The sequence below is a fragment of the Gracilinanus agilis genome, chromosome 1 (assembly GCF_016433145.1).
Source record: "Gracilinanus agilis isolate LMUSP501 chromosome 1, AgileGrace, whole genome shotgun sequence".
NCBI classification, from domain to species: domain Eukaryota; kingdom Metazoa; phylum Chordata; class Mammalia; order Didelphimorphia; family Didelphidae; genus Gracilinanus; species Gracilinanus agilis.
In genome coordinates, this window is record NC_058130.1 from 645,372,517 (window position 1) to 645,396,687 (window position 24,171).

A 24,171-nucleotide genomic window follows, 5' to 3' on the forward strand; every position below is an offset into this window, starting at 1 on the left:
GCAATGGGGGTCAAGTGACTTGCCGAGGGTCACACAGCTGGGAAGTGTCTGAGGCCAGATTTGAACCTAGGACCTCCCGTTTCTAGGCCTGACTTTCAATCCACTGAGCTACCCAGCTTCCCCCCTTAAACTGATTTTTAAAAATTGTTGGTCAGTTATTTTAGTTACATCCTATATTTTGTGACCCCATTTGGGGTTTTCTTGGGCAAAGATACTGGGGTGGTTTGCCATTTCCTTCCCCAGCTCATTTTACCTATAAGGAAACCAAGGCAAACAGAGGTAAGTGATTTGTCCAGGGAAACAGAGCTAGTACATGTCTGAGGTTAGATTTGAACTCTCTGGTGTAATAATTAAAAATGGGTTTGACAATATAAGAAGTTTTTTAAAAATTATTGTGGTCGCAGTTTATAAAATTAACTCAAGTCACGAGGCTATTAGCCTCTTTAGTAGCTTTATTACAGCAGGGTAGAGATAGTAAAGAGGAAAATGTGGAAAGGTGATAGGGGAATTGTCTAGCCTACCACTCTTAGTCAGCTCTAAAGAAATCTAGCTCGCTCCCTGACAAAGTTCCAATCTCCAGCCAGAGGAGCAGGAGAGTCTCAGCCTCCAAAGCAGAAGTCCTCCAATGCAGAAAATCTTCCAACACAGAGACACCGATGCAGAGACACCAACGCAGAAGTGCACACAGAAGAATCCAATGCAGAGACACCAATGCAGAGGTCCTCCCTCAGCATGAGCCACCAGCACAGCAGAAGCAGAAGCAGATCCTTGCAAGAACCATGAGTGGTGACTCAGAATGTTCTCAGCTGACTTTTATAAGCAGTTTTCTCCAAATTACTTCCTGTCTCTCTGGTTCCTCCTTCCTTTCACAGTGGGCTGGTCTATCACATCTCAGGAACCAATCAAAGCTTCTCAATTTGCCTAGCACTGCCCAGGGATCAGTGTCTGTGGGATCTACCTCTTGTCCTCCAAGGGTGTGAACTCTTATCAAAAGGACTCACAAGTTCCTTACTGATTAAGTTTAAAGGGTGGAACACTCCAAGAACCTGATTAAGTTAAGATAAAAAAAATTCCCTTTCACACTGGTCTTCCTGACTCCTTTTACTATCCCAGTCTCTAAATACTTGAATTTGGGTCTTCCTGACACCTTTTGCTATCATATTTATTAACATATAACCTGAAAATTGTGATAAGTCAAAAAAGTATTTACCATTTCATAAACTTAATAGAATCTGTAGGATACAGATACATGTTACAATAAGTGAGTATATAGTCAGGTCTCATTTAGCATGAACAACAAATCACTAGAAGTGGCTCTAAATGTTCAAGTTTATGGTATTCAAAGTTGTAATTTTATGAAATAAGGTTATTGATTCTAGCAGAATGGAAAAATGCAGTTAGTATTCAAATAATGTGACCACTTTAGGAGATTCATTATTCACATTAATTGATACCTAGCTGGAATTGCATCAGAGGTGCTATCACTCCAGGGGTTTAAGCAGAACTTCCTGGCTAATACAGCTACATTAATAAATTGTTGGGTTTTTATCAGATTATTCATGGAATATAAGCAGTCCTTGGTTTGCATAGTAAATATGTTACTATTTCTCTAACTTCCAAACCATCCATCATAAATGTTGGTGGAGTTGAGTGAGATAACTGAAGTGTTAGAAGAACTCTTACCTAATTAAAAAAAAATTACCATGGTTGATTTTCTTCATTTGAAATTCACACACAATGAATCTGTTCCTAATGCTGGGAGCATGAAATAGATATGTAAATCAGATGGCTTACAAGCATCTGGTATCAAACAATGGAGGTTAAATAGAAATTTCCCTTGTGATTATGGTCAAAGTGAAATGCACCACATTTTGAATGCAGCAGATACTCAATAATCGTTTATTTAATTGAATTGCGTACATTTTTTAACAAGAGGGTACATAGTCTTATCTCTAAAGAGAAAGGATGAAAAAGGAAAAAACCAATTTATGGCTTCTTTTCTTCCCTATCAGTACTCAAAGGAGAATCACAACACAGATAGATGAAAGAATTCAAGAGAGAAAGCATCACTAAAGTCTACATTTCAGCACTGATGATTTCATTTTTATTTGTTCAAATCTTGGTTTCATGATTTTTTTTTCTTTTTTTTCTTTTTCTTTTTTTTTTTTTTTTTTGTTCTTGGACCTGTGATTTCGTCAGCACAGGGAACTGTCAGAATAGAAAGCTGGTTCATACAAATAGGCAATTCCTCTGTTAAATTATAGTTTAGAGATTGTCTGACACTGAAAAGTCTAATAACTTTTCAGATGATTATATCATTTACATGTGTCAGAAGCAGGATTTGAACTCAAGCCTCCTTGTCTCCAAGGCCGCTAGGCCATTTCATCTGTCATGGTGTCACCTGATTCTCAAGTCATTCTAAAATCAAGAACCGTGTCTGATTCCATGGTAATGTATAGGAGAATCAATTTATAATTGTGGGGAAAGTAGTTTACTTTTGAGAAATCGTGCTGTTAGATTCTAGCCACACTAGAATCTTCACTAGTAATTTGTTACAGATAGATGATGCCTTAAAGAGCTAATTAAGGATCTAAAAGTTTTTATTAATTATAATGAAAGTAAAAGCATATTTTAATGGCAAATACATTCTGAATATGATCTAACTTTTATTCATAAAATTAAAATGTTCAGTTCAAGTAATGATGCTACCCCCAAATGATTCCTGATTAGCTTTCATATAGAGATTTCCAAAACCATCACCTTCATTTATATCTATAATTTGATTCTGCATCAGATTCTGGCAATAAAGGCAGCCTTCACTTTGAAGAAAGAAGAAATTCTATCACAATTATTCTTTCAAGAAGATCCTTGAGTGGGGAGTTCAGGTGTGCTTCTGACTGAGCCGGAGGTGCAGTATTTTGCATCCTTTTCCCCTGTCTTTCTTTACCTTAGAAGAGAAGAGGAGGAATATGCTGTAATATACTGGTTCACATGGAAAATGCTAAGTTCTGTCTTCTGTCACAGAGAAAGTTAATCAGAGAAAATCAATGGGAGAGATAAGAATGACTGTTTTCTGCTTTAATTGGGTGAATATATAATCATTCCTCTGAATTACACATTCACTCAATATAAAAATAATGACATTTTTTATAGTTCATACTATGTGTAGATATTGTGCTAAGAACTTTGTCAATATTATATCACTTTCTCCTCACAACAACCTTTGGAAAGGCCATTATTATCCCCATTTTTTTAAATGGATAAGGATGAAGAGGCAAACGGAAGCTAAATGACTTGCCCAAGGTGGCATGGTTAAATGTCTAAAGCCATATTTTAATTCACATCTTCAGACTTAGTGCTCCATACCACCGCAAGCACCCCATCTAGTCTTAGAAGATCATGCCCAAACTCTGTGTCAGACAGACAGCCTGAGCTAGGATAATCCAAAGACTCAAGAAAATTCTGGGATGAATGAGAGAGAAAGCAGTCCGTACCATATATTCTCAAACTTTGATGTGATATTTGCCAACCCTCCATTCCTCCCTAGTCCCAGCAATTCCCTTCCAGCAAAAAGTAACCTCTTCTTGGCCAAGTACCATTTTGTTTTTGTCTCTGTACTCTCAGCACCTAATACAACACCTTGCACATAGTAGATTATAAGGTTTACAAAGATTCCATGAAGCCTTCCCTAATCTCACCAGTGGCTAGTACTCTCTCTCCCTAAACAATCTTGCATTTATTAGTTATTTGCTCACAATATTCTTATACATAATGGGGTCTGGCACATGTCCCCTGAGAGAATTTAATATCTTTTTCTGGCAAAAAGTATTTCATTTTTTTCAATCTCTATATCCATAACACCTAGAACAATGTTCAACATACAGCAAAAGCTAGAAAATGTTAATTAATTGATTGACTTGTTAAATTAAATTGAATTCTAAATCTCAGAGTGAGGCTCTGATAAGTTCATCTCTTTATCTAATGATATTAATCCAAATTTTTCGAACTCAATGAGAGGTCATTTTCTTCAGCTTGGCTTATTCAATCTCTTCACTTTAAATAGCCAATATTGATGTAATGCTTCAAAGTTTGCAAACTCTTTAAAAAATATTATCTCATAATACATGTATAACCCAGAACAAATTGTTTGCCAGCTCCTGGTTGGGGGAGGGAAGGAGGAAGTGAGATGATTTGGATCATATAACTTTGGAAATTATGAGGAAATCTGTTATTATGTAATTGGTAAATATGTAATTGGTAAAAAATTGGCAAATATATAACTGGTAAAAATTGGTAAATATAATTAGTAAAAAATGGTAAATATTTAATTGGTAAAAAAATAAAAATATATTTTAAAAATAAAAACATTATCTCACTTCATACTACTTTCCAAAAGACTTTTGTGCTCCCTTTCTTTGCAAACCTTCAAAGAATTAAGGAGAGATGAAACTCATAAGATAACCAGGTCATATGCTTTTTGGAGTTAATGACCATGATGGTGTTTGACTAGAAGCAATTCATTACCTGAGGTGCTAAGTCAAAGTCTTAGCGATGGGCCTGTTTCCTGGTTGCAGGTGCTGAAGCTTCTGTTTTTCCACTGGTCTTCAACAAAACTACTTCCCCTTTGTAAGGGAGTCGCTGTACAGCGGTAGGTGTACAAGTCTGGAACAAAACATTTTATATCTTTTTAAATTATATATATTATTTATTTTTATTAATATTTTATTTTATTTTATGTTTTTATTTTATTTATATCTTTTACATTTCACTGTGTGTATGTATGTGTGTATGGAGGGAGGGTAGAGATTTTACTTTCCTTCTTTCAAAATTAAATGCAAAGGGAAACTAGGTGGCTCAGTGGATAGAGTCAGGCTTAAAGATGGTAAGTCCTAGCCTCTGACACTTCCTAGCTGTACAACCTTGGGCAAGTCACTGAATCTCAATTGCCTAGACCTTACTGATCTTCTGCCTTGGAACCAATACTTAGTATTGATAATAAGATGGAAGGTAAGGATTAAAAAAAAAGAAAACAACTAGATGCAAGTCTCTTTAGGAAACTAGGAGAATCCTCACTCCAAATTAATAACTGCAGCAATGGAAAGAAAATTGGACTCAGACTCTGGAGATCTGAAATACATTCCTGCTTCTGATTCACTGGTTGTAGGGCAAGTGTAATGTAGTTTATTAAGTATAATGAATATAATTATAATGAATAAATATAATGTTTTTGTATCTGCAAATTACACATCTCAAAAGGCATTTGAAGATCTTTTACTATCTTTTTTTTAATTAAATTAAATTTTTTTAAACCCTTAACTTCTATGTATTGGCTCCTAGGTGGAAGAGTGGTAAGGGTGGGCAATGGGGGTCAAGTGACTTGCCCAGGGTCACACAGCTGGGAAGTGTCTGAGATCGGATTTGAACCTAGGACCTCCCTTCTCTAGGCCTGGCTCTCAATCCACTGAACTACCCAGCTGTCTGATCTTTTACTATCTTAATGATCTATGATTATACTTTTTTTCTTTACTTAAAGTTTGGGGGTAAGCAGGAGCCCTTAAGAGATCATCTCACTACTGTATTGTCTTCTCAGTTCTTCAACAAAAACTCTCTTTCTGGCTCTCAGATCTGAATCCACAAATTGCCTGCCAAGGCTCTTCTTGCCCAGCCAGAAATGAAACCCTTGAGCATCATTGCCCTGGGATGATTCTTTCCACTGAAGCTGTTCTATATCTATTCTCTTCCCATGGAGGCTTCTGCAATAGCTCTCTGTTTGTGCTTGTTATTACCAATATTAACTCTAATTCCAACATCCTGAATTTTTGTTGTATTGAATATACCAGCCACTACTTGACAATGGTACCATTATTTTATTTTATTTTATGTTTTGAGTGTCCTCACTAACTGCCAGTAGATGGCACAGGGCATGGGGTGCTTCAAATCAGGAAGAATTAAGTTAGAATCCCACCTCTGATATTTACTAGCTTTCTGAACATGAGCAACTCTTTTTAACCTTTCTTAGCTTCAATTCCCTCATCTATAAAATGGGAATAATAATAGCCTGTGTCTAATAGAGTTTTTCTGAGGATCCAAGAGATAGATATAAAGTGCTTTCCACTTTAATTTAAGTTTTAATAACGTAAGGCTTTGAGATACCTGGATAAATGAGGACAATAATGATGATGTTCAATGGTATGATTTGTTGGCAAACTTGAAGGGATGCTAGTTTTGCTCTATTTCTCTAATGTCAATGGCTAATTTCACTTTCATTTCCCCATACCATGGGCCTAGCAGCTTGTATTAGTTGAACTCAAGAGGAATCTGGCACAAGCCCATGGTGCAGGCTGACTAAACTTGTAATTCTGTTCCAACTAAATAATATTCCTTTCACAGGTGGGCAGATGTGTATCGAAAGCATGTAGGAGAATAATATGAGCTCTACCCCCTACTCCCATAGCTAGAACTTCATAGAACCACATAGAAATTGTTTATGGAAAAAGTCTCTATAAAACCTGGGGTGAGAAACAACAGAGATTTTTATTCTAATCCCAAACTCAATCACTCTGCTAATCAACATGAAAGCTCTGACCTCTGTTTCTTACCAACCTGAGCTGATTTGCTCCTTCTTAAGCAACAATATTAATTTTTTTAAAAAGCTCTTAACTTTCTGTCTTAGGAACAACTCTTAAGATGAAAGGACAAGAGCGAGGTAAATGGGGTTAAGTGGCATGCCTAGGAAGTGTCTGAGCTCAGATTTGAACCCAGGTCCTCCCAACTCCAGCCCTAGAGCTCTATTCACTGTGCCACCTACCTATCCCTGCAACAATATTAGTTTCCAAACAGTGTGTTTTCTGATTGTCTTAGCCTATTACAGATCAAGATTCTCAAATTCAAGCAATCTACTAACTCCACTTTCCTAATAGCAGGGTTATATGCAACTAAGCCAGCTATCTTGTTTTATTTTACTTATTTATTTTAACCCTTCCCTTCTATCTTAATATCAATTCTAAGAAAGAAGCGTGGCAAGGGCTAAGCAACTGGGGTTGTGACTTGCCCAGGGTCCCACAGTTAAGCAGTATGAGACCAAATTTCAACCCAGGACCTCTTCCCTCTATGTCTGGCTCTTTATCCACTGAGCCACCTAGCTATTCCTGTCATATTAAAAAATTAAATTAGAAGAGTTTTCTAAAGAGAAAATGAATGTCTCATAATTGCATTACATACTATCTCTCCATGATGGCTTAAAAATATCTGAATGATCTAAGATTTGATCTTAGAAAGCTATCTAAGACATATACAGCTTAAGTGCCTTGTCCAGGATCGTAAAACTAATAAGTGTCAGAAACAGGATTTGCCCCCATAGTCACTAAACTGAATAGATCTTTGTAGGATTGGGTCAGATTGGCAATGATTGGTAATGGAATCAGAGCCAAGGATGAAGCTAGCTATCCTAGCAAGGGGGAGGGGTGTGAGTGAATAGAATTCTTTTTCCTCCCCCTCCTGAGGCAGTTACAGCAGGAGGAATAACAGTTTTAACAGATTCCCCTTTAAAAGAGGCTATATAGACTTGGTTACCCCAGGGCTAAACTAGTTGACAGATAGGAAATAATCCCATTGAGATTAGCAGCTTCCACAATTAGGAGATTATTCCCCAAATCTTAAAGTAAAGGTCCAGGATGTCTTCAAAACTACAGTCTTGCTCTCCAGACTACAGCTCTGTTCAGTGTTAGCCTGGATGAAGATTTGGCTTAGGTAATGTATGGAATTGGTTGGTAAGGTCTAAAATATAACTTCACACTGGCTCATGAACTTAACAAGGAAAGGGATTTATTAATTTCAGGAAAACAGGGAAAGGGGGGAATTTTAGGATTGAGGGTAAGGAAAGCTACCTAATATCTTCAGGAAACTTGTTAGATATAGCATTCCCCAGAGGGGAATGCCTTTGAATAACTTAACTTCTAACTCCCTCACAAACTAATTTTTCTCTAAGTCTAATGTTATCAAGTTTAAGATGATGAAGGTAATCTTGATTGTAGATCTATGTGAGTCAGGAATTAACTGCCTGTGAGGTATTTTCCCAGTGCACACAGACTGGTTTAGTCTGTATATTATTATTTATTATTATTCCTGTTGACTCCTTAGGAGCATAGGGCCGCAACCATCTCACGCCAATGGACTCTGTTCTGGGCAACTTCCCCCAGCTGGGACCATGTCATTCCGACTGTTTTTGTTTCATTTTCGGCAGATCTTCGCCAGGTCTGTTTTGGTCTTCCAACTTTCCTCCTCCCTGAAGGGTTCCAGCTCAATGCTTGTCTGGCTATGTTGTCTTCTGGTTTTCGTAGCATATGTCCTATCCATCTCCACTTACGTTTCTTTATGTCCTGACTAATGGGATACTGGATTGTTCTTTCCCAGAGACCCAATGCTAGTTAGTCTGTATAAGAAAAGCAAAGTAACACTGTGCTCCCTGAGGTCAGAGATGAGCTAACAAAAAAGAAGCAAACCTCCCTCTCTCCCAGCCACCCTTGATCTCCCAAAGAGTGAGTTTTGCAAGCTGAGTGTCCTGGCTTTTTATACGCACATTCTTAACTGCCCCAAATGCCCTGTCTCCTGGAGTTCTGGAGGGTACTGTGGAATTCTGTGAGGCAGTTTTCCCCCTCTTAAGATCATGGATGTTACAATCTTTTGACTCAGGGATAGTGGTCTTAAGACTATCCCTCAGAGAGAACAAAGAAGGAAAAAATGGATCTGCATGTACGATAACATTTCTCAGGAAATCAAAACAAATCTCAGGAAGATTTATATGAACTTATGAAGAGTGAAGTGAGATCAACCAAGAGAACAATTTACATAATAATAACAACACTTAAAAAATCTTGAAAGACTTAAACACTATTAACAATCTAATGACCAAGATTTCAGAGGACCAATTATGTGTGCTTTCTGCCCCCTGACAAAGAGGTGATGAACTCAGGGTGCAGAATGACATATTCTGTAGGATATAGTCAATATAGTCATTTTACTTTTTCTATACATAGTTGTTAAAAGGCGATTTTTTCCTCTCTCCTTTTTTTTCCAATGTAGGGAGGAAGAACCAGGAGAGAGAAAAAAAATATTTTTATTGGAAAAAAATTTTAATTTTTAAACGCACCAGATTAAAAAGGGAAAGGTAATTTATCCAACAATAATTCTTCCTTATGAGAGTATACAACCTAAGCATAGTTGCTCCCATTCTTGGCCCCATACATATACTCTCTAGACTGTATTCAGGACTTTGTCTACTATGCCCAAGATACTCACTGTTCTGGAAGATCACTCCAGGACTAAGAATTTACCAACTGAAAATACTTTCCACTTCAGGGTCTTTTCCCTTGATTCAGTGATTTTTTCCCCAGAACACCCACACATAGAAGGAATCCCAGGCCAGCTATGCCTTTATTCCTCTCTAGACTTCATTCTGGACTTTCAATACCATGCCCTTGAGTCCAGTATTGCCATCTTCCCTCCACTTCCCTAAACCTTTTATACCTTCCTTTTATATGTTTTCTTCCCCCATCAGAATGTATACTCCTTAAGGGCAGAGTCTTTTCTTCTACTTATATCTATATTCCCAGTGCTTAGCACAGTGCCTCACACATAGTAAGCAAATACTTACTGACTGACTGACTGACATAGTGAAATGAAAAGTGATAGAACTGAGTGATATGAACCCAAAAACTGGTTGGTTTTATGGTAGTAATCTACTTGGTTTAAATTCTTCTGTACTCACCTGATCTCTCTGCTTGATTCGTTTGTAAACATATTCAGCAAATGGCTTCCGAGGAACATATTTTCCATCTCCTGCATTGACATTAAAAACTCCAGCTTCATATACCACCTTGCCTCTTGAAATAGTCACAAGGGGTACCCCATGACAGACCATTCCCTCAAATATATTGAAGTTAACAGCTTGATGATGAGTTTTTGCAGAAATCGTCCTGCATTAAGAATGAAGAATAATATGTATTATCACTAATAAGCACTTTATTAGGAAAATTCACTTAATGATTTCTTAATTATTTCATGGGGGAATGTTGGGTTATTTGTTGAAAAGTGACTGATGAATCAAAATGAAAAAGAAAGAAAAAAGAAACAAATAGTCTTCTATTATTTTTAAAAGAAATCTCTAGCTCATTAGTCTTTTTTTTTCTGAGTGAAACATAAAGTACTCAGAGAAGAATTGCTTAGGAGAAAACTTAGAAACCCTATTGAACCATAGCTTTATCACATTCTGAGAAGTGACTACAAGAATTGAATATGACATTACTATTTCACCACAAAATAATTAGGCTTCCTAAGAACATAAAATCAAATAAGTAACTGTTTCCATTTATTAATGCAAGAGGAAAAATTATACTTTGGATTTAAGTTTCTATTTTTATAATCTTGTCTTTAAAAGTTGGATTTCTTAAAGAACAACTTATTTTGGAAGGTTTATTCTTTCCAAAGAAGAAATTCAAGGAAAAAACCATAAACTTATTGGGCAAATCCAGTATATTCTGTATGCTGTCTAGAACATAAGTGCCACCATTTTTGGCATAGATGAGAAACCATAATTTTGGTTTTTTAATAAACCGTCTTTGCCCCAAGAATTTCCTTGGTCATTCCTTACCTTTCACCTCTGTCTTATCCAAAGCTCCATGCTTAAAAAGTAATAGTAAAAAATATCTTTTAAATGATGCACTATATAAAAAGACATGAGAGTAAAGCCAAAGGGAATACATGAAATCCCAACATGCAGCAAGATCACCTTCCAATTATTTTTTATACCCTGAATACATTATAACATTGGGATCTCATGAAGGGAAATTTTCAGAAGCTCCTTACATCAGTTCTGATTGTTTGCAGTCCTTCCTTGTTTCTATTAGAAGACTAATAATAGATCAAGATTATGTGTTTATAAAACCTCACTGAGTCAGAACTTGCAATAAAGTAGGAGTCTATGAATTGTGGAATGGCTAAAAAAATGTAGCAAATGAATATAATGAAATATTACTGTGCCATAAGAAACAAAAGATAAGAAGCAATCTAGAGAAGTGTGGATGGACTTTTGTGGACTGAAGATGCAAAATAAAGTATGCAATCTCAGAACAATCCCATCTGAGAAAATAAAGTATGCAGAATCATGGAAACAACATATACTATGACAATTACAATATAAAAAGGGGGGAATCAAAATTGAATGTGGAGTAATTATAATGACCAAGATTGACCCCAGAAAAGGATTAAGAAAATTCACCACCTTCTCCTTTATTTTTCAGGGGTAGGGGACTACAGGTAGTGAATATTGTATAGAGTATCAAATATGGTCAATAATAGACATGGATCTGGGATCTTAGAAGTAATCAAATCAAAATTTCTCATTTAACAGATGAGGAAACTGAGACAAAGAGAGGTTAAATGATTTGCCTTGGGTCACATTGTACATGCTGGAGGCAGAATCTAAACTCCAAAGGATATGTTAGTTTGTTTTGCTCAACTGTTTTTTTTCTTTATTTTAAAAATAATAGCAGCTAGCATTTATATAGCATTTTACATATGCTATGTCATTAGATCTTTACAATAACCCTAGGAGATAAGTGCTACTTTACAGATGAAAAAAGCTAAGGTGAGAGATGTACAATTATTATTATTATCCTCATTTTGCAGATGGAAAAACAAAGGCCAAGAGAAGTTGCCCAGGCTCACACACTTAGGAGGTGTCTGAGGAGGAACTTCAACATAGGTGTTCCTTCCTCCAAGGGATATGTTGGTTAGTTTTGCTGGATGATTTTCCTTTTTCTCTCTTAAAAAACAAATGTTTATTTGAAGGAACGCATAGCTGGGTAGGGAAGAGCATGGTTGGGTGGTGCTGGTGAATATACTCAGAAAAGAAATTAATGTAAAAACTAAAGGCAGCAGTAAAAAGGTAATAAATTATAAAACCCAACAATGCATCAAATGGAAATTAACTAAGAGCATTAGATCACACCTAGAACATTGCTGGTGTTTAGGAGCAGTTCATTTTTTTAAGGATATCTCCAATTTTCATTATTAGCTACATCATATCAAAATCCTCTGATGTTATGATTGTTGAGAGAAACAGTATAAATGATGTTGTCGGCTCAGAGGAATAACGCAAAAAGCCCCATAAGTTAAAAGAGCTTTAAGCCTCTCCTTGATATCACCAGGAAATCTGTTAATATAACCAGATTTCCTATAGAATTCCCTCAACCAATCCCAGTATGAGTCCTCAGGAAGACTAGCTTCCTGGTGTCAACGAATGATCAACTGATGATAAATGAATCAGTGTTATTCAAGTATTGATGAAGATCTATAACACATCTGACTGCTAATATTAATAATGGTAATTAGTCACAGCTTCAGAGGATGAAACTGGACACCTCTCTGTCCCTTCAAGTTCCCCTAGAACTCCTTCGGGGCTGCCTTGTTGTCAGGCCAACCAACAAAAGGTCAGTAGCTGGTTTGAGTTTTGTAACAAGGATTTTACTTGAGTTATTCTAATAACCAGGGAAGCTGAGGAAAGGGAAGAGGGTTTCAGGAATCCCTAAATGAAATCCATTCCCAGCTCAAAATATATAATCCACCAGTTTCAGAATGTTGAAGCTGAGCTGAGCCAGGCCCACTGACCTTCTGTAAAGGACACTGCCTGCCTATAGATGAAATAGGTTGCAGCTCGAATGAAGAGAATTAGATGGATAGATCTTCTGTAGTAATTTGTTGAATGGTGTTCATTGATCCTAAAGCTCAGTAGTAAATCCTGAAACTTCAAGGTATGCTAGTTGATTGCTGGCTTAATCAAAAAATCGAGGAGAGAAAGGTTTATCCTACCCACCCGGATCCCCGGATCCAGACTGAGTCACTGGACTGGGTTTCTCTCTCCCTTATATATAGGGCACAGCCCAACTGATGATTGGTCTCATGCCCTGGCATGGCATCAGGAATCTCCCAAGATTCTAAGTGTCCAATTGGCAGCCCTGCCCCCAGACATGGCTTCTTGCACATCCTGCAAAAACTTAACTTACACTGACCCACCTAATCATATATATATATACTTTTTAAGCCTTACCTTCTCTCTTAGAATCAATACTAAGTATTAGTTCTAAGAGGGATAAAAGCAGTAAGGGCTGCGCAAATAGGGTAAAGTGACTTGCCCAGGGCCACACCATTAAGAAGTATCTGAGATCACATTTGAACCCAGATCCTCCTGATTCCTGACCTGGCTCCCTATCCACTGAGCCACCTAACTGCCCCTTGACCTATATATTTTTCATTTAGTAGGTACTTTAAAATGTTTTTAATTGAATCATATATACTCCCTCTGCCAATGCAGATGGCCAGCTATCCAGAACTGAGACTTTTAGAGGCTTCCTAGGATACTGGAAGGTTGAGTAACTTACACATGTCCAAATAGTTAAATGGGCTCGAAGAAGGACTTGACCCGGCCCTATCCCCCTTCTTTCTGAGTTGCTTTCAAGGTCAGCCTTGTAGTCACCACAGTACATTAATTCCTAGATAACAGTTAGACTTTTTCAAAGGACTTTTTAAAAATCTTAGCTCATTTTATCTCTCTATCAAGGCTGTGAAGAATTTAGGACAGATAATGTTATTCCTATTTTGCAGAGCAGGTAGGTAAGTCCCAGAAAGGTTAAAAAACTTGCCCAAGTTAGGAGGAGAGTCAGGACTAGAATCCAGATTACAAAAAATATATAGATTATAAATACATGTAATAAATATGTATATATATAAAATATATATTGCAAGTACATAAGACTAGCATCTTCTAAATACAGAGTCTTTTTTACCATCTCTAATGGCCTCGTGTCACATATCATAATAATGGAATCTCTGAGTTAGAAAATGGATCAATACAAAGAAGTTGCCTGGGGGATTCGGGGAAAGAGGAATTACTTTGGCCTGGGAGAATCAGGGAAGTGGTCAAGAAAGAGGTGGAGGTGATGTCTGATCACCTTGAGGGAAGAGAAAGTCAATAGATAGAAATGGCATAAGGGAAGGAAGATCTATTTTGGGCACAGAGTATGGCATGCACAAAAGGATGGAACTTGTGGAGGGCAGACAAGAACCAACCAAGCAAACATTTGATAAGCAGAGTAATGTGTCAGGAACAAGAGAAACAAAACAAAAGCGAAATAAATAGTCCCTGCCCTCCCTAGAGGACCTTACAATCTAGCTAGAGAACAGTACACACACACACACACACACACACACACACACACACACGTAAGCAAAAAGCATATATCAGCACATATAAAGCAGATATAAGGTAACTTTGGAAGGGGAGGCATTATCAGTCTAGAATAAGGACTATGATAGAGAAAAGTTTGACTGTAGCACAGAAGAGTATGTCAAGAGGAAAGAGCTAAAAATGTAAATTGGGATCACATTGAGCCAAACTACCATTAATAGGAGGATAATAGGTGTGTATTTTTATTTGACAGATGATGGGGAAGCATAAAGATATTTGAGAAGTACAGAAAGAGGGTTAGATTAGGGCATGAGGATCATAAGATTATAAATTTAGAGTTGAAATGGCTCTTAATGGCCATTCTAGTCAACTTTCTCATCTTACAGATGAAGAAACTGAGGCCAAGAGAGGTTCATTGACTTTCCCAGGGTCCCAGGTAGAAGTTGAAGGAGATCCTGGATCTTGGGTCTTCTGACTCCAGAGACAATGAAGAATACTTTGGCAAAAAGATGAAAGGTGGATTGAATTAGGGAAAGAAGGGAGTTAGGGAGACCAGGAGGGGATTATAACTATTGCTCAATAAAAATTGTAATCTGATTTTTAAAAATGTGGCTATCATTTATTAAATGCTATCCTTGGTAGTCTGAAAGGATTATGGTTCTAACTCCCATCCAGAAAACGTTTTATTTCCCAGCCACTATTATCCTGTTCTTTTTAGCTATTGTAATTTCGTTATATAAGAAACTCTCAGAAGAAGAAATTTCCTTTTCCATGCAGTTGACTATCTTCTCAGTACCTTAAGAATCTTATTTGCTTAGGACACTGAGAGGCTATGCCTTGACCAAGGACACACATTCAGTATTTGTCAGAGATGAAACTTGAACCCAGGTCTTTCTAACCCTTGAGGCTGATTCTCTTATCACTTTTCTATACTTCCTCTTGTTTTTGCTCATTAATAAAATTTTGAATTTATGTAAACTCTTGAACTGCAAGGCCTCTAAGATCTTCTTTTAACTATCCTTCTATGATAATTCTTTCTTTGACTGTTTATCATTATTATGTCATTCATGCTGACAACATGGCAGGTGCAGCATGGGCATGATTAGTGTAATTATTTTGAAGTGATTAATAACAGTAGAGCAACTGTGCCATTTCCTCCTGTGAGTTCTCAAGAAGGAAAGACATTTCCAAGCCCAGGGCGGATAGCCAGAGGATTTTTAAAAAGCTTATTTGGGAAAATAACCCAAAAGTTGCTTTTCAAGTAAAGAGCTACAGACATTGGCCAATTGTAGAGATCTCTTTATTATCTCTGATAATCTGATAAGGGCAGTTTAGTTGATAAGGAAATAACGGGTCATGAAGATCTTTTACCTCATGCTTCCAGGTCTCTCTCCAGGAGTATGGAGTTTATTATATATATTTCAAGACTCATTTCACACAAAAGGATCCCACCCCAAAACTTTGCAGATGCGCAGAAGTTATAAATTATGTCATATCAAAACACAAAACATTGGCTTCAGAATAGAACAAGGCCAAGGCTGAATTTTGACTGGCTTCTTATCAGAAAGCCAAGTTGGGGAACATTCCTCCCAGGGTCGAATTGCCCCCACTAAGGTTTTGGCCTTGGCTATACCAGGCAGCTGCATTCCTGGCCAAAGGGGAACAATGCTAACCCTTTAAATTCAGGTTTGCTAGGAACTCAAAGCTTTACAATAAGGCACAATACTTTTCAACAAGAAATCACAGGGATCACAAAATGGGTCAAAAGAGGAGTCTCAGATTTTTATCTATTCTCTTATTGGCTTCCCACAGCAAATGATCATTATCCCTCTAAAACAAACAAACAAACACACACACACACACACACACACACACACAAAAAAAAAAAAAAAAAAAAAAAAAACCCATGGCCCTTGCTGAAAACTATGACAGCCTCTAGATTTCTTTCAGAATTGTGTTCTTGGGTATTTTCCAATTTTCTTGGTGTTCAAGTCATTCTTAAAGGAATGATTATGCCAGGTAAAAGCAATTCATCAAGGATTTATTAAGTACTCACTGCATGCCGACAACTTTGCTAGGTGCTGGGGAAATAAGACAAAACCAGGAATAAGTTTCCTTCCCCTACATAGCCTATATGTGAGGAGTTAGGGGGAAGGCAGGAAGAGAAATAACAAGTACAATGAAAAATAAATACAGGACAATTTGGGGAGAATAGAACAACCGGGGAGTTAAGAAAAGCTTAATAAATGTTCACTGACTTGAATTCATAGAACTGAATGAAGTGGCACCTGACCAAAATTTTGAAGGAGTAAAAGACTCTGAGATGGAGGTGAAAAGAGACTAAATTCCCATCATGGATGACAACCATACAAAGACAACTTCATACAAAGTATGAAGATTGGAGATGAAATGTCAAATTTATGGCACAGCTAGTTTAGCTAGAATGTAGACTGGAAAACTTTCTCCTCCCAACTGATCTTCTTCATCTCCATACTTTGCCAAACTATGATCCAGTTGCTTTCTTCCCCTGGAATATCCCTCCACCATTCAAGCCTTCTCCTGCTGGTTCCTTCCAGGGAACCTTCATTTTGGAATCCCTTCATAAGTGATATTGTTTGCCTACCCAGAAATGGAGATGGGAGACAGATTATGAATGGTTTTAAATGCCAGATAGGGGCTAATATTTTATCCTAAGTGTATTAGGAAGCTACTGGGGATTTCTGAAGAGGGGAATGACATGAAACAGACTGAAAAACTTTATTTTTCATCACTATCTGGGAGACTTAGAAGTCTCTAAGATTCAGTTCCACTAATGGAATAAACCTAGCTTAACACAAATTGAATACGACTGCTTTTGACCCATACTTTGTATTTCTCACCAACTGACATGGGTCAGTTTATGTTGTTAGGTTTATTCCATTAGTGGATTCATTCATATGACAGCAGTTTTCATTGGCCACTCTGCCTGAGGAAGAAACTTGCTATTTATTTAACTCCCTTGGAGCATATATAGACAGCCCTGTCTCTGTTTATTACCCAGTGCCACGGGTGTCTTACTAAGTTCTAGTCACATATATCTTCAAGGCTTAAGAAGTGGAGAAGGCAAAAGTCCTGAGGAAAAATTAAATTAGGCTATTATCCGATTTAGTTATTTTGATATTGTTCACATCAGAGCTCCAGGAAAACAGTTAATTCCTTGCTGGTAGCCTTCTACTTTAAAAAACAAAAAGATTCCCTTGCTTTTACTGATGAGAAAAATCACTGAAGTATGGGAATACCCTCTTCCCTGGTACACAGTGAGAAAAATGAAAATGGTAGCTAATTGTCTCTGTACCAAACTGACCCTCATTATAAGGAAAATGATTGTCTTTAAGTATTTTACACTATTTTCTCCACTTCAGTCACTTAACATAGGGACTAGAAAGGCTATTGAAAACCAGATATTTATATAACAGTTAGAATACAAAGGCTCTGAGAAGGAATAGAAAGAGAAATAGATTTAAGTAAGAGAAGCTGGATTAGAATCCAGCTTTGCTATAGTGATTCTAGAAAAAAGTTTGGAACTATGACCAAAAAGGAAAAAATAGAAAAACTGCCATGTCCTTTTAGACCTAATGATATCACTACTAGTCATATCTCAGAAAGAACAAAGAAAGAAGTAAAAAACCTCTATGTATAAAAATATCTATAGCAGTTCTTTCTTCAGTGGCAAAGAACTGAAAACTAAAAGGGTATAGTATATGGGAGTAGTAGAATATTATTGTGCCATATGGAATGGCAAAAGGGATGAGGTTAGAGAAATCTGGGAAGACTTGTATGAATTGGTGCAGAGAGAAGTGAGCAGAACTGAGAACAACTTATACAATAACAACACTATAAAAACAATTTTGAAAGACTTAAGAACTCTAGTCAATATACAATGATCAATTATGATTCCAAAGGACCACAAAGTATACTGTCCACTTCCACAAAGAGAGGTGATGGACTCAAAGTACAGAATAAGAGATTATTTTGAACATGACCAAAATAAAATTTTCTTTTGTTTAACTGTCCATATTTGTTTTAAAAAAAAGCCCCCCCTTTGGGGGGGTACTTATAAAGGGTGAAAGAGAAAGAAAGCAAATGCTTGTTAATTGAAAAATAAAGTAAGATTTAAAAAAGAATCTGACTCTGTTACTTATTATTAGGTTTCCTCAGTCAAATCCCTGAAAATCTAAATCTCAGTTTCCTTATTGATAAAACAAGTGCTGACAAAAAAAATCTGACACTACCTGGTAACTCCTCACTACTTTGAAGATCAAGGCAACAAGTGTGCTAAAGACTACATCAAATGAAAATATGTATATGAAGTGCTTTGTAAACCATGAAATTGTATAAATGTGAGCTATTACTATTAACTGTATCAGGATGAATAACATCAGTATCAGGTGTCTTCTTTCAAGAATGTCTGAATTTAAATGCAATACATGTGTTTATATGCCACTTTGAATATTTCCATGATGGTATACATATAGTAAACATTATAATGTGTCATTGTGAAAAGAGAGCTGGGCTTGTATTAGGAAGACTTGTGTTCAAATTCTGACTCAGAAACCAAATAGATATGAAATTCTGGGCAAAACATTTAAGTTCTCTGAGCCTGATTATCTGTAAAATGAGAATTTAAAATAGCACCTAAGACTACTGAGACCCAAACAAAATAACAAATGTAAGATGCTTTGCAAACCTTAACACGCTAAATAAACGTGAGCTATTGCTATTATGTCTTCTTACATGGAGCATGAAATGTGCTATGGGATGCATCTAGATTAAAGATGTTAAGTTATTAAAGCTATTAAAATAATAAAAATAAAATAAATAATAATTAATTAATTTAAAATATTTAAAAATTAATGCCTTATTAAAGGTATTTTAAAAAATATTCTTCAGAAACAAATTAGAAAAACTTCATTAGAATCTTCTGCTCTTGGGGGTCCAGTGGAAAGACCCTTGGGTTTAAAATCAGAGGACTTTTGAATGGCAACCCTGGCTCTTTGTCTTCCTACCTGGGTGACTTTGGGTCATTTGCATTACTTCTTTAGTCCTCCATGGCCTCAGGTATAAAATGGGGCAGTAGTAGTAGTAGTAGTAGTAGTAGTAGTAGTAGTAGTAGTAGTAGTAGTAGTAGTAGTAGTAGTAGTAGTAGTAGTAGTAGTGGTAGTAGTAGTAGTAGTAGTAGTAGTGGTAGTGGTAGTAGTAGTAGTAGTGGTAGTGGTAGTAGTAGTAGTAGTAGTAATATCTGGCACCTACTTTATGTTTTAAGGTAAGAGTTCTTAATCTGGAGTTGGTAAACTTTTTTTTGTAACAATATTTTGATATAATTTATTTGCCTTGTAATTCTATGGTAGCCCAACTGATTAGAGCACTGGCCCTGGAGCCAGGAAGATCTGAGTTCAAATTCAACCTTAGACAGTAGCCATGTGTCACAGGAAGTCACTTAACCTCTGTTTGCCTCAGTTTCCTCATCTTTAAAACAGAAATAATTATAGGACCTACGCTGGAAGATGGTTGTGAGGATCAAATGAAATAAAATTTGTAAAAAATACTTTAGTACAGTGTCTGGCAAATAGTAAGTACGATATAAATGCTTATTACCTTCCCATTTAAGAGCCTGAAAAACAAATGCTTGATCACATGGGTTGATGTGAATATGATTAAGGATGTAGACTCTAAGTGATCACCCTAATGCAAATATTAATAATACAGAAATAGGTGTTGATCAATGACACATGTAAAACCCAGTGGAACTGCTTATTAGCTACAGGAAGGGGTGCGAGGAGGGGAGGGAAAGAACATGAATCATGTAACTATGTAAAAATATTCTCAATTAATTCATTAAATAAAAGTTTTCAAATCATAAAAATAAAAATAAATTAAGAGCCTTATTCTTCACTAGACTGACCATGACACACAAAAAAGGCTAAAAAACACACTTTCAGACTTATAAATATTTCATGTTAGTCACTCTCCTTCCTCAAAACATCTTTCACTTACTTATGAATGTATATGTTGTATTTATCATGTATTTATGCATTTTTATTTTTATTTATCATGTATTTTTTTCTAAACCCTTACCTTCTGTCTTAGTATCAGATCTATGGCAGAAAAATGGCAAAGACAATGCAATCAGGGTTAAGTGACTTGCCCAGAGTGTTACAGCTAGAAAGAATCTGAAGTCAAATTTGAACCCAGGTCTTCCTGACTCCAGGATGGAGCTCCATCCACTGTACTCCCTGGCTATCCCAGGATAAAATCTTCTTGAAGACAAGAGCTAGTTTCTTTTTTTCTTTTTTCTTTCCAGGCACATAGTTAGTGAGCCACAAATGTCTGCTGAGTTGGGATGAGTTTGTGAAATGGCTAAGATTTTTGGTCATTTCTACCTCATATACCAAGTGTTCATGTGGCTTGGAAGGCTTCTGGAAAACCTAAGCCTTGGCCTGGAGCCCAAACTTCCTTGTCTTTTTAAAAACTGGTCAAGATAGAGAAGAGATTTGGGACACAGATTTGTGCTTTTAGCAACTTCTTTGAAGTGACAGGACATGTCACTATGGAGTGGACCAAGCAAGTCTCTTTAAAAAAATGAAAAGTTGTCACTTTTCATGCATTTCCATTATTAAGCGAAGCTGCTACCCCATGTACCTATCATTTTAACCTCCCTGTGTGTCCAAATTATACACTAGTTTCCTAGAGAATAGAAAATCGAGTTGTCAGTTCAAGCCTATTTAGAGCAATGCCTTAAACCTTCTCTGGGCCTAAAGAGGTGGCAGAATTTTGTAAATTCAGGTCCATGAAAAATGGACCAAAGTAGGAACAAAAGAAAAATGGCGGGCCATCTTGCTAGCTGGTTCTTGAAATTTGTGATGGAAGCAATATCTGGAAAAAAGTCAATCTACATAGCAAATCCTGAGTAAGGTATCCTATGTTCAGTGTGCTGAATTCAGATCACTTGAACATTTATTTGTTACCTACTATGTACAAAAGAGGGAGAGAGGCAATCAGCCCCTCCTTGGTTGGAGATCAGGAGTCAAGTACTACCTTTAGCCCTCAATACCTGTGTAACCCTGGTCATGCCACTTAACCTCTAAATCTTCTAGATCAGTGGTGTCAAACTCCAATACAACCATATCCTTGTGGATAGTAGATTGACAGAGAAAATCATAAATTAGCAATATCTATGTCATTATATTTTAATCTATTTTGTTAAATACTTCTCAATGACATTTTAATCTGGCTCTCTTTGATATCTTTACTCTAGTCTCTAAGACTATTTTTTTGAGATTTTATTTTATTTTTTATATTTAAAGATATTTTATTTTCCCAATTACACGTAACATTGATAATTTTCAATGTATACTTTCTAAAATTATAAGATCTGAATTCCCTCCCTCCCTCCTCTCAGAGATGGTAAGCAAGCTGATCTGGTTATACATATATTATCATGCAAAAAGTACTTCCATGTTGGTCATTGTTGTGAGGGAATATTCATATAAAGCCAAAACCACAAAATAAAATCACGAATAAGCTAATGTGAAAAATAGTAGGCTTCGATCTGCATCCAACTCCAACAGTTCATTCTCTGGAGGCAGAGAGCATTCTTTGCTAAGACTCTAATTTGAAAAGAAAAGGACAATCTGTATCAATTCCCTACAGCAATTATGATTTCATTATCCCCTATGGTCAAAGCTCTATGTCACTGATGGTATGGTTGTTTTTGTTCATTTGTTTTCAGTCATGTTCAACTCTTTAAGTCCCCATGTAGGGTTTTCTTGGGAAAGATATTGGAGCAGTTTGCCATTTCCTTTTCATTTTACAGGTGAGGAAACTGAGGCAAATAGGGTTAAATGACTTACCCAGGGTCACACAGCTTGTTAGCATCTGAAGTCAGATTTGAACTCTGGAAGATGAGTCTTTCTGAGCCCATTCCTGGCCTCTATTCTTTGTGCCACCTAGCTACCCATCACGGATGTTACAAAGCCACAAATGAAACAGTCTCTGTCCTTGAGGTGTTTATATTCAACTATGTGATATCAAGTCTAAAGTATATCCATATATGTAAATAGTGAAAACCCTTAAGGAAAGAGAGAACACTCAGCTGGGAAGCAGGGAAAGCTATATAGAGTCAATGACACTTGAGCGAAGTCTAGAAGGAAAATAGAAATCAAAATGGAAGAGATAAAGAATTCATTCCATATATGGGCCCTGATCTGTGGATATGCACAGAGAATGTCAGCAAATCATGTTCCAATTTTGCTGAAAAAGTACATTATACATATTCATGTTCAGGGAGCAGAATTAGAGTTTAGAAGCATTATGAAATGCAAATTAGAGCAGTTTTTTTTTAATCTAACACGATGTAAAGTGGGTGCTATAATGGATAAAAGGCTGATCTTGGAATGAAGAAGACCTAGATTCAAGACGTGTGTCTAATACAGAGCTATGGGACCTGAAGTAAGAAATTTAGCCAATCAGGCATCCTTTCTGAGACCACAAGTCAGGGATTCAATGGCAATTTGTATCAGTGGAGGATGTTTCCAGAGTGCAAGCTAGTTACCCCACAGATGAAATCACAATTCCAGAATTCCCTCTTCAGAACAAATTTTAAAAGCTGAACATGTTTCTGGAGTAGACTATGTTAGATAGGAATGTATTACATCTGAGAGTGTCTAATGAAGGAATAAGTCTTTTATTAAGTGAGTTGGGGAGCTCATCTTATTAGATCGCACATTTAGAACAGGAAGGAGTCTAAGAGGGTGGCTAGATGGGCCAGTAGATAAAGCACTGAGCTGACTGGAGTCAGGCAGACCCATCTTCCTGTGTCCAAATTTGGCCTCAGACATTTACTAGTTGTGTGTCCCTGGGCAAGTTGCTTAACCCTGTTTGCCTCAGTTTCTTCATCTATAAAATGAGCTGGAGAAGGAAATGGCAAACCACTCCAGTATTTTTGCCAAGAAAACTCCAAATGAGGTCAGGAAGAATTGGATAATACTGAAACAAATGAACAATGACAATTACCTCCCTGTCCATCCCCATTTTACAAATAAGGAAATTGAGGCTCAAAGACATTAAGTGATTTTCCCATGGTCACATAGGTAGTAAATGTTTAGGATTTTATCCCAGATTGAAGTCTTCACAATCCAATACTCTTTCCATTGTTAACAGACTGACTCCTGACTTTGGAATCATGATGTTATCTTAATGCTTTCAGTGTAAAGGTGTCTTTCAAAGGAGTTAAGATGGAATAGAGCAGTGCTTCTCAAATGCAAGACTTCTTTATGCTCTGAAAAATTAAGAATTCTCTAAAAAGCTTTTATTTGTGTTGGTCATCACCATCAATATTCACTGTATTAAAATATCCCCCTGAAAACATATCAAGAATCCTCAGGAGTCTTTGGACCATACTTTGAGAACCCCGGGTGAAGAGAAGAGAGCCTTGGACCTGGAACTGAAAGTCCTTGCTTGACTTGGCACTGACACTAATTAGCTGTGCAGCTATGAACAATTTCGTTAATTTTTCTGAATCTCTCTCATCTGCAAGATTGGGTATTCAATGTTTATATAACTGATTTCACAGGGTTCTAAGGATGCTATTTTGTAAACCGTAACACTTTATGTAAATTTTGATTTATTGTTATTATTCATACAAGAAGATGATGCTGCCTGATGGAAGTTCTATTCATGCATGCAGGTGTGCCGGAAAGGACTGTGAACATGTTTTTAAAGCACTGTTTTATGTAAGCATCTCAGAATAAGCTGCTTTTATGCCCAAGTTAGGATTTACTTTTACTGGAGAATCAGTCTGGTAGAGTTGGTAACACATTATACTTGGTAAGCAGGAAGACTTGAGTTTGGATCCTGGGTAAGTCACTTAACTTCATTCAGACTCATTTTCC

General features: G+C 36.7%; 1 protein-coding gene across 1 annotated transcript in view; it reads right to left on the minus strand.

Annotated features, from left to right (window-relative positions):
• Positions 1-1,885: 1,885 nt before the first annotated feature.
• The window catches only part of DPYS (dihydropyrimidinase), a 126,528-nt gene continuing 104,242 nt past the window's right edge, over positions 1,886-24,171 (minus strand). Inside the window, exons 8-10 of the mRNA XM_044668750.1 lie at positions 9,767-9,974; positions 4,525-4,662; positions 1,886-2,947 (exon numbers count right to left, since the gene is read on the minus strand). Coding sequence (XP_044524685.1) covers positions 4,546-4,662; positions 9,767-9,974 — 325 coding nt within the window. The 3' untranslated portion in view covers positions 1,886-2,947; positions 4,525-4,545. The remainder of the gene's footprint in view (positions 2,948-4,524; positions 4,663-9,766; positions 9,975-24,171) is intronic.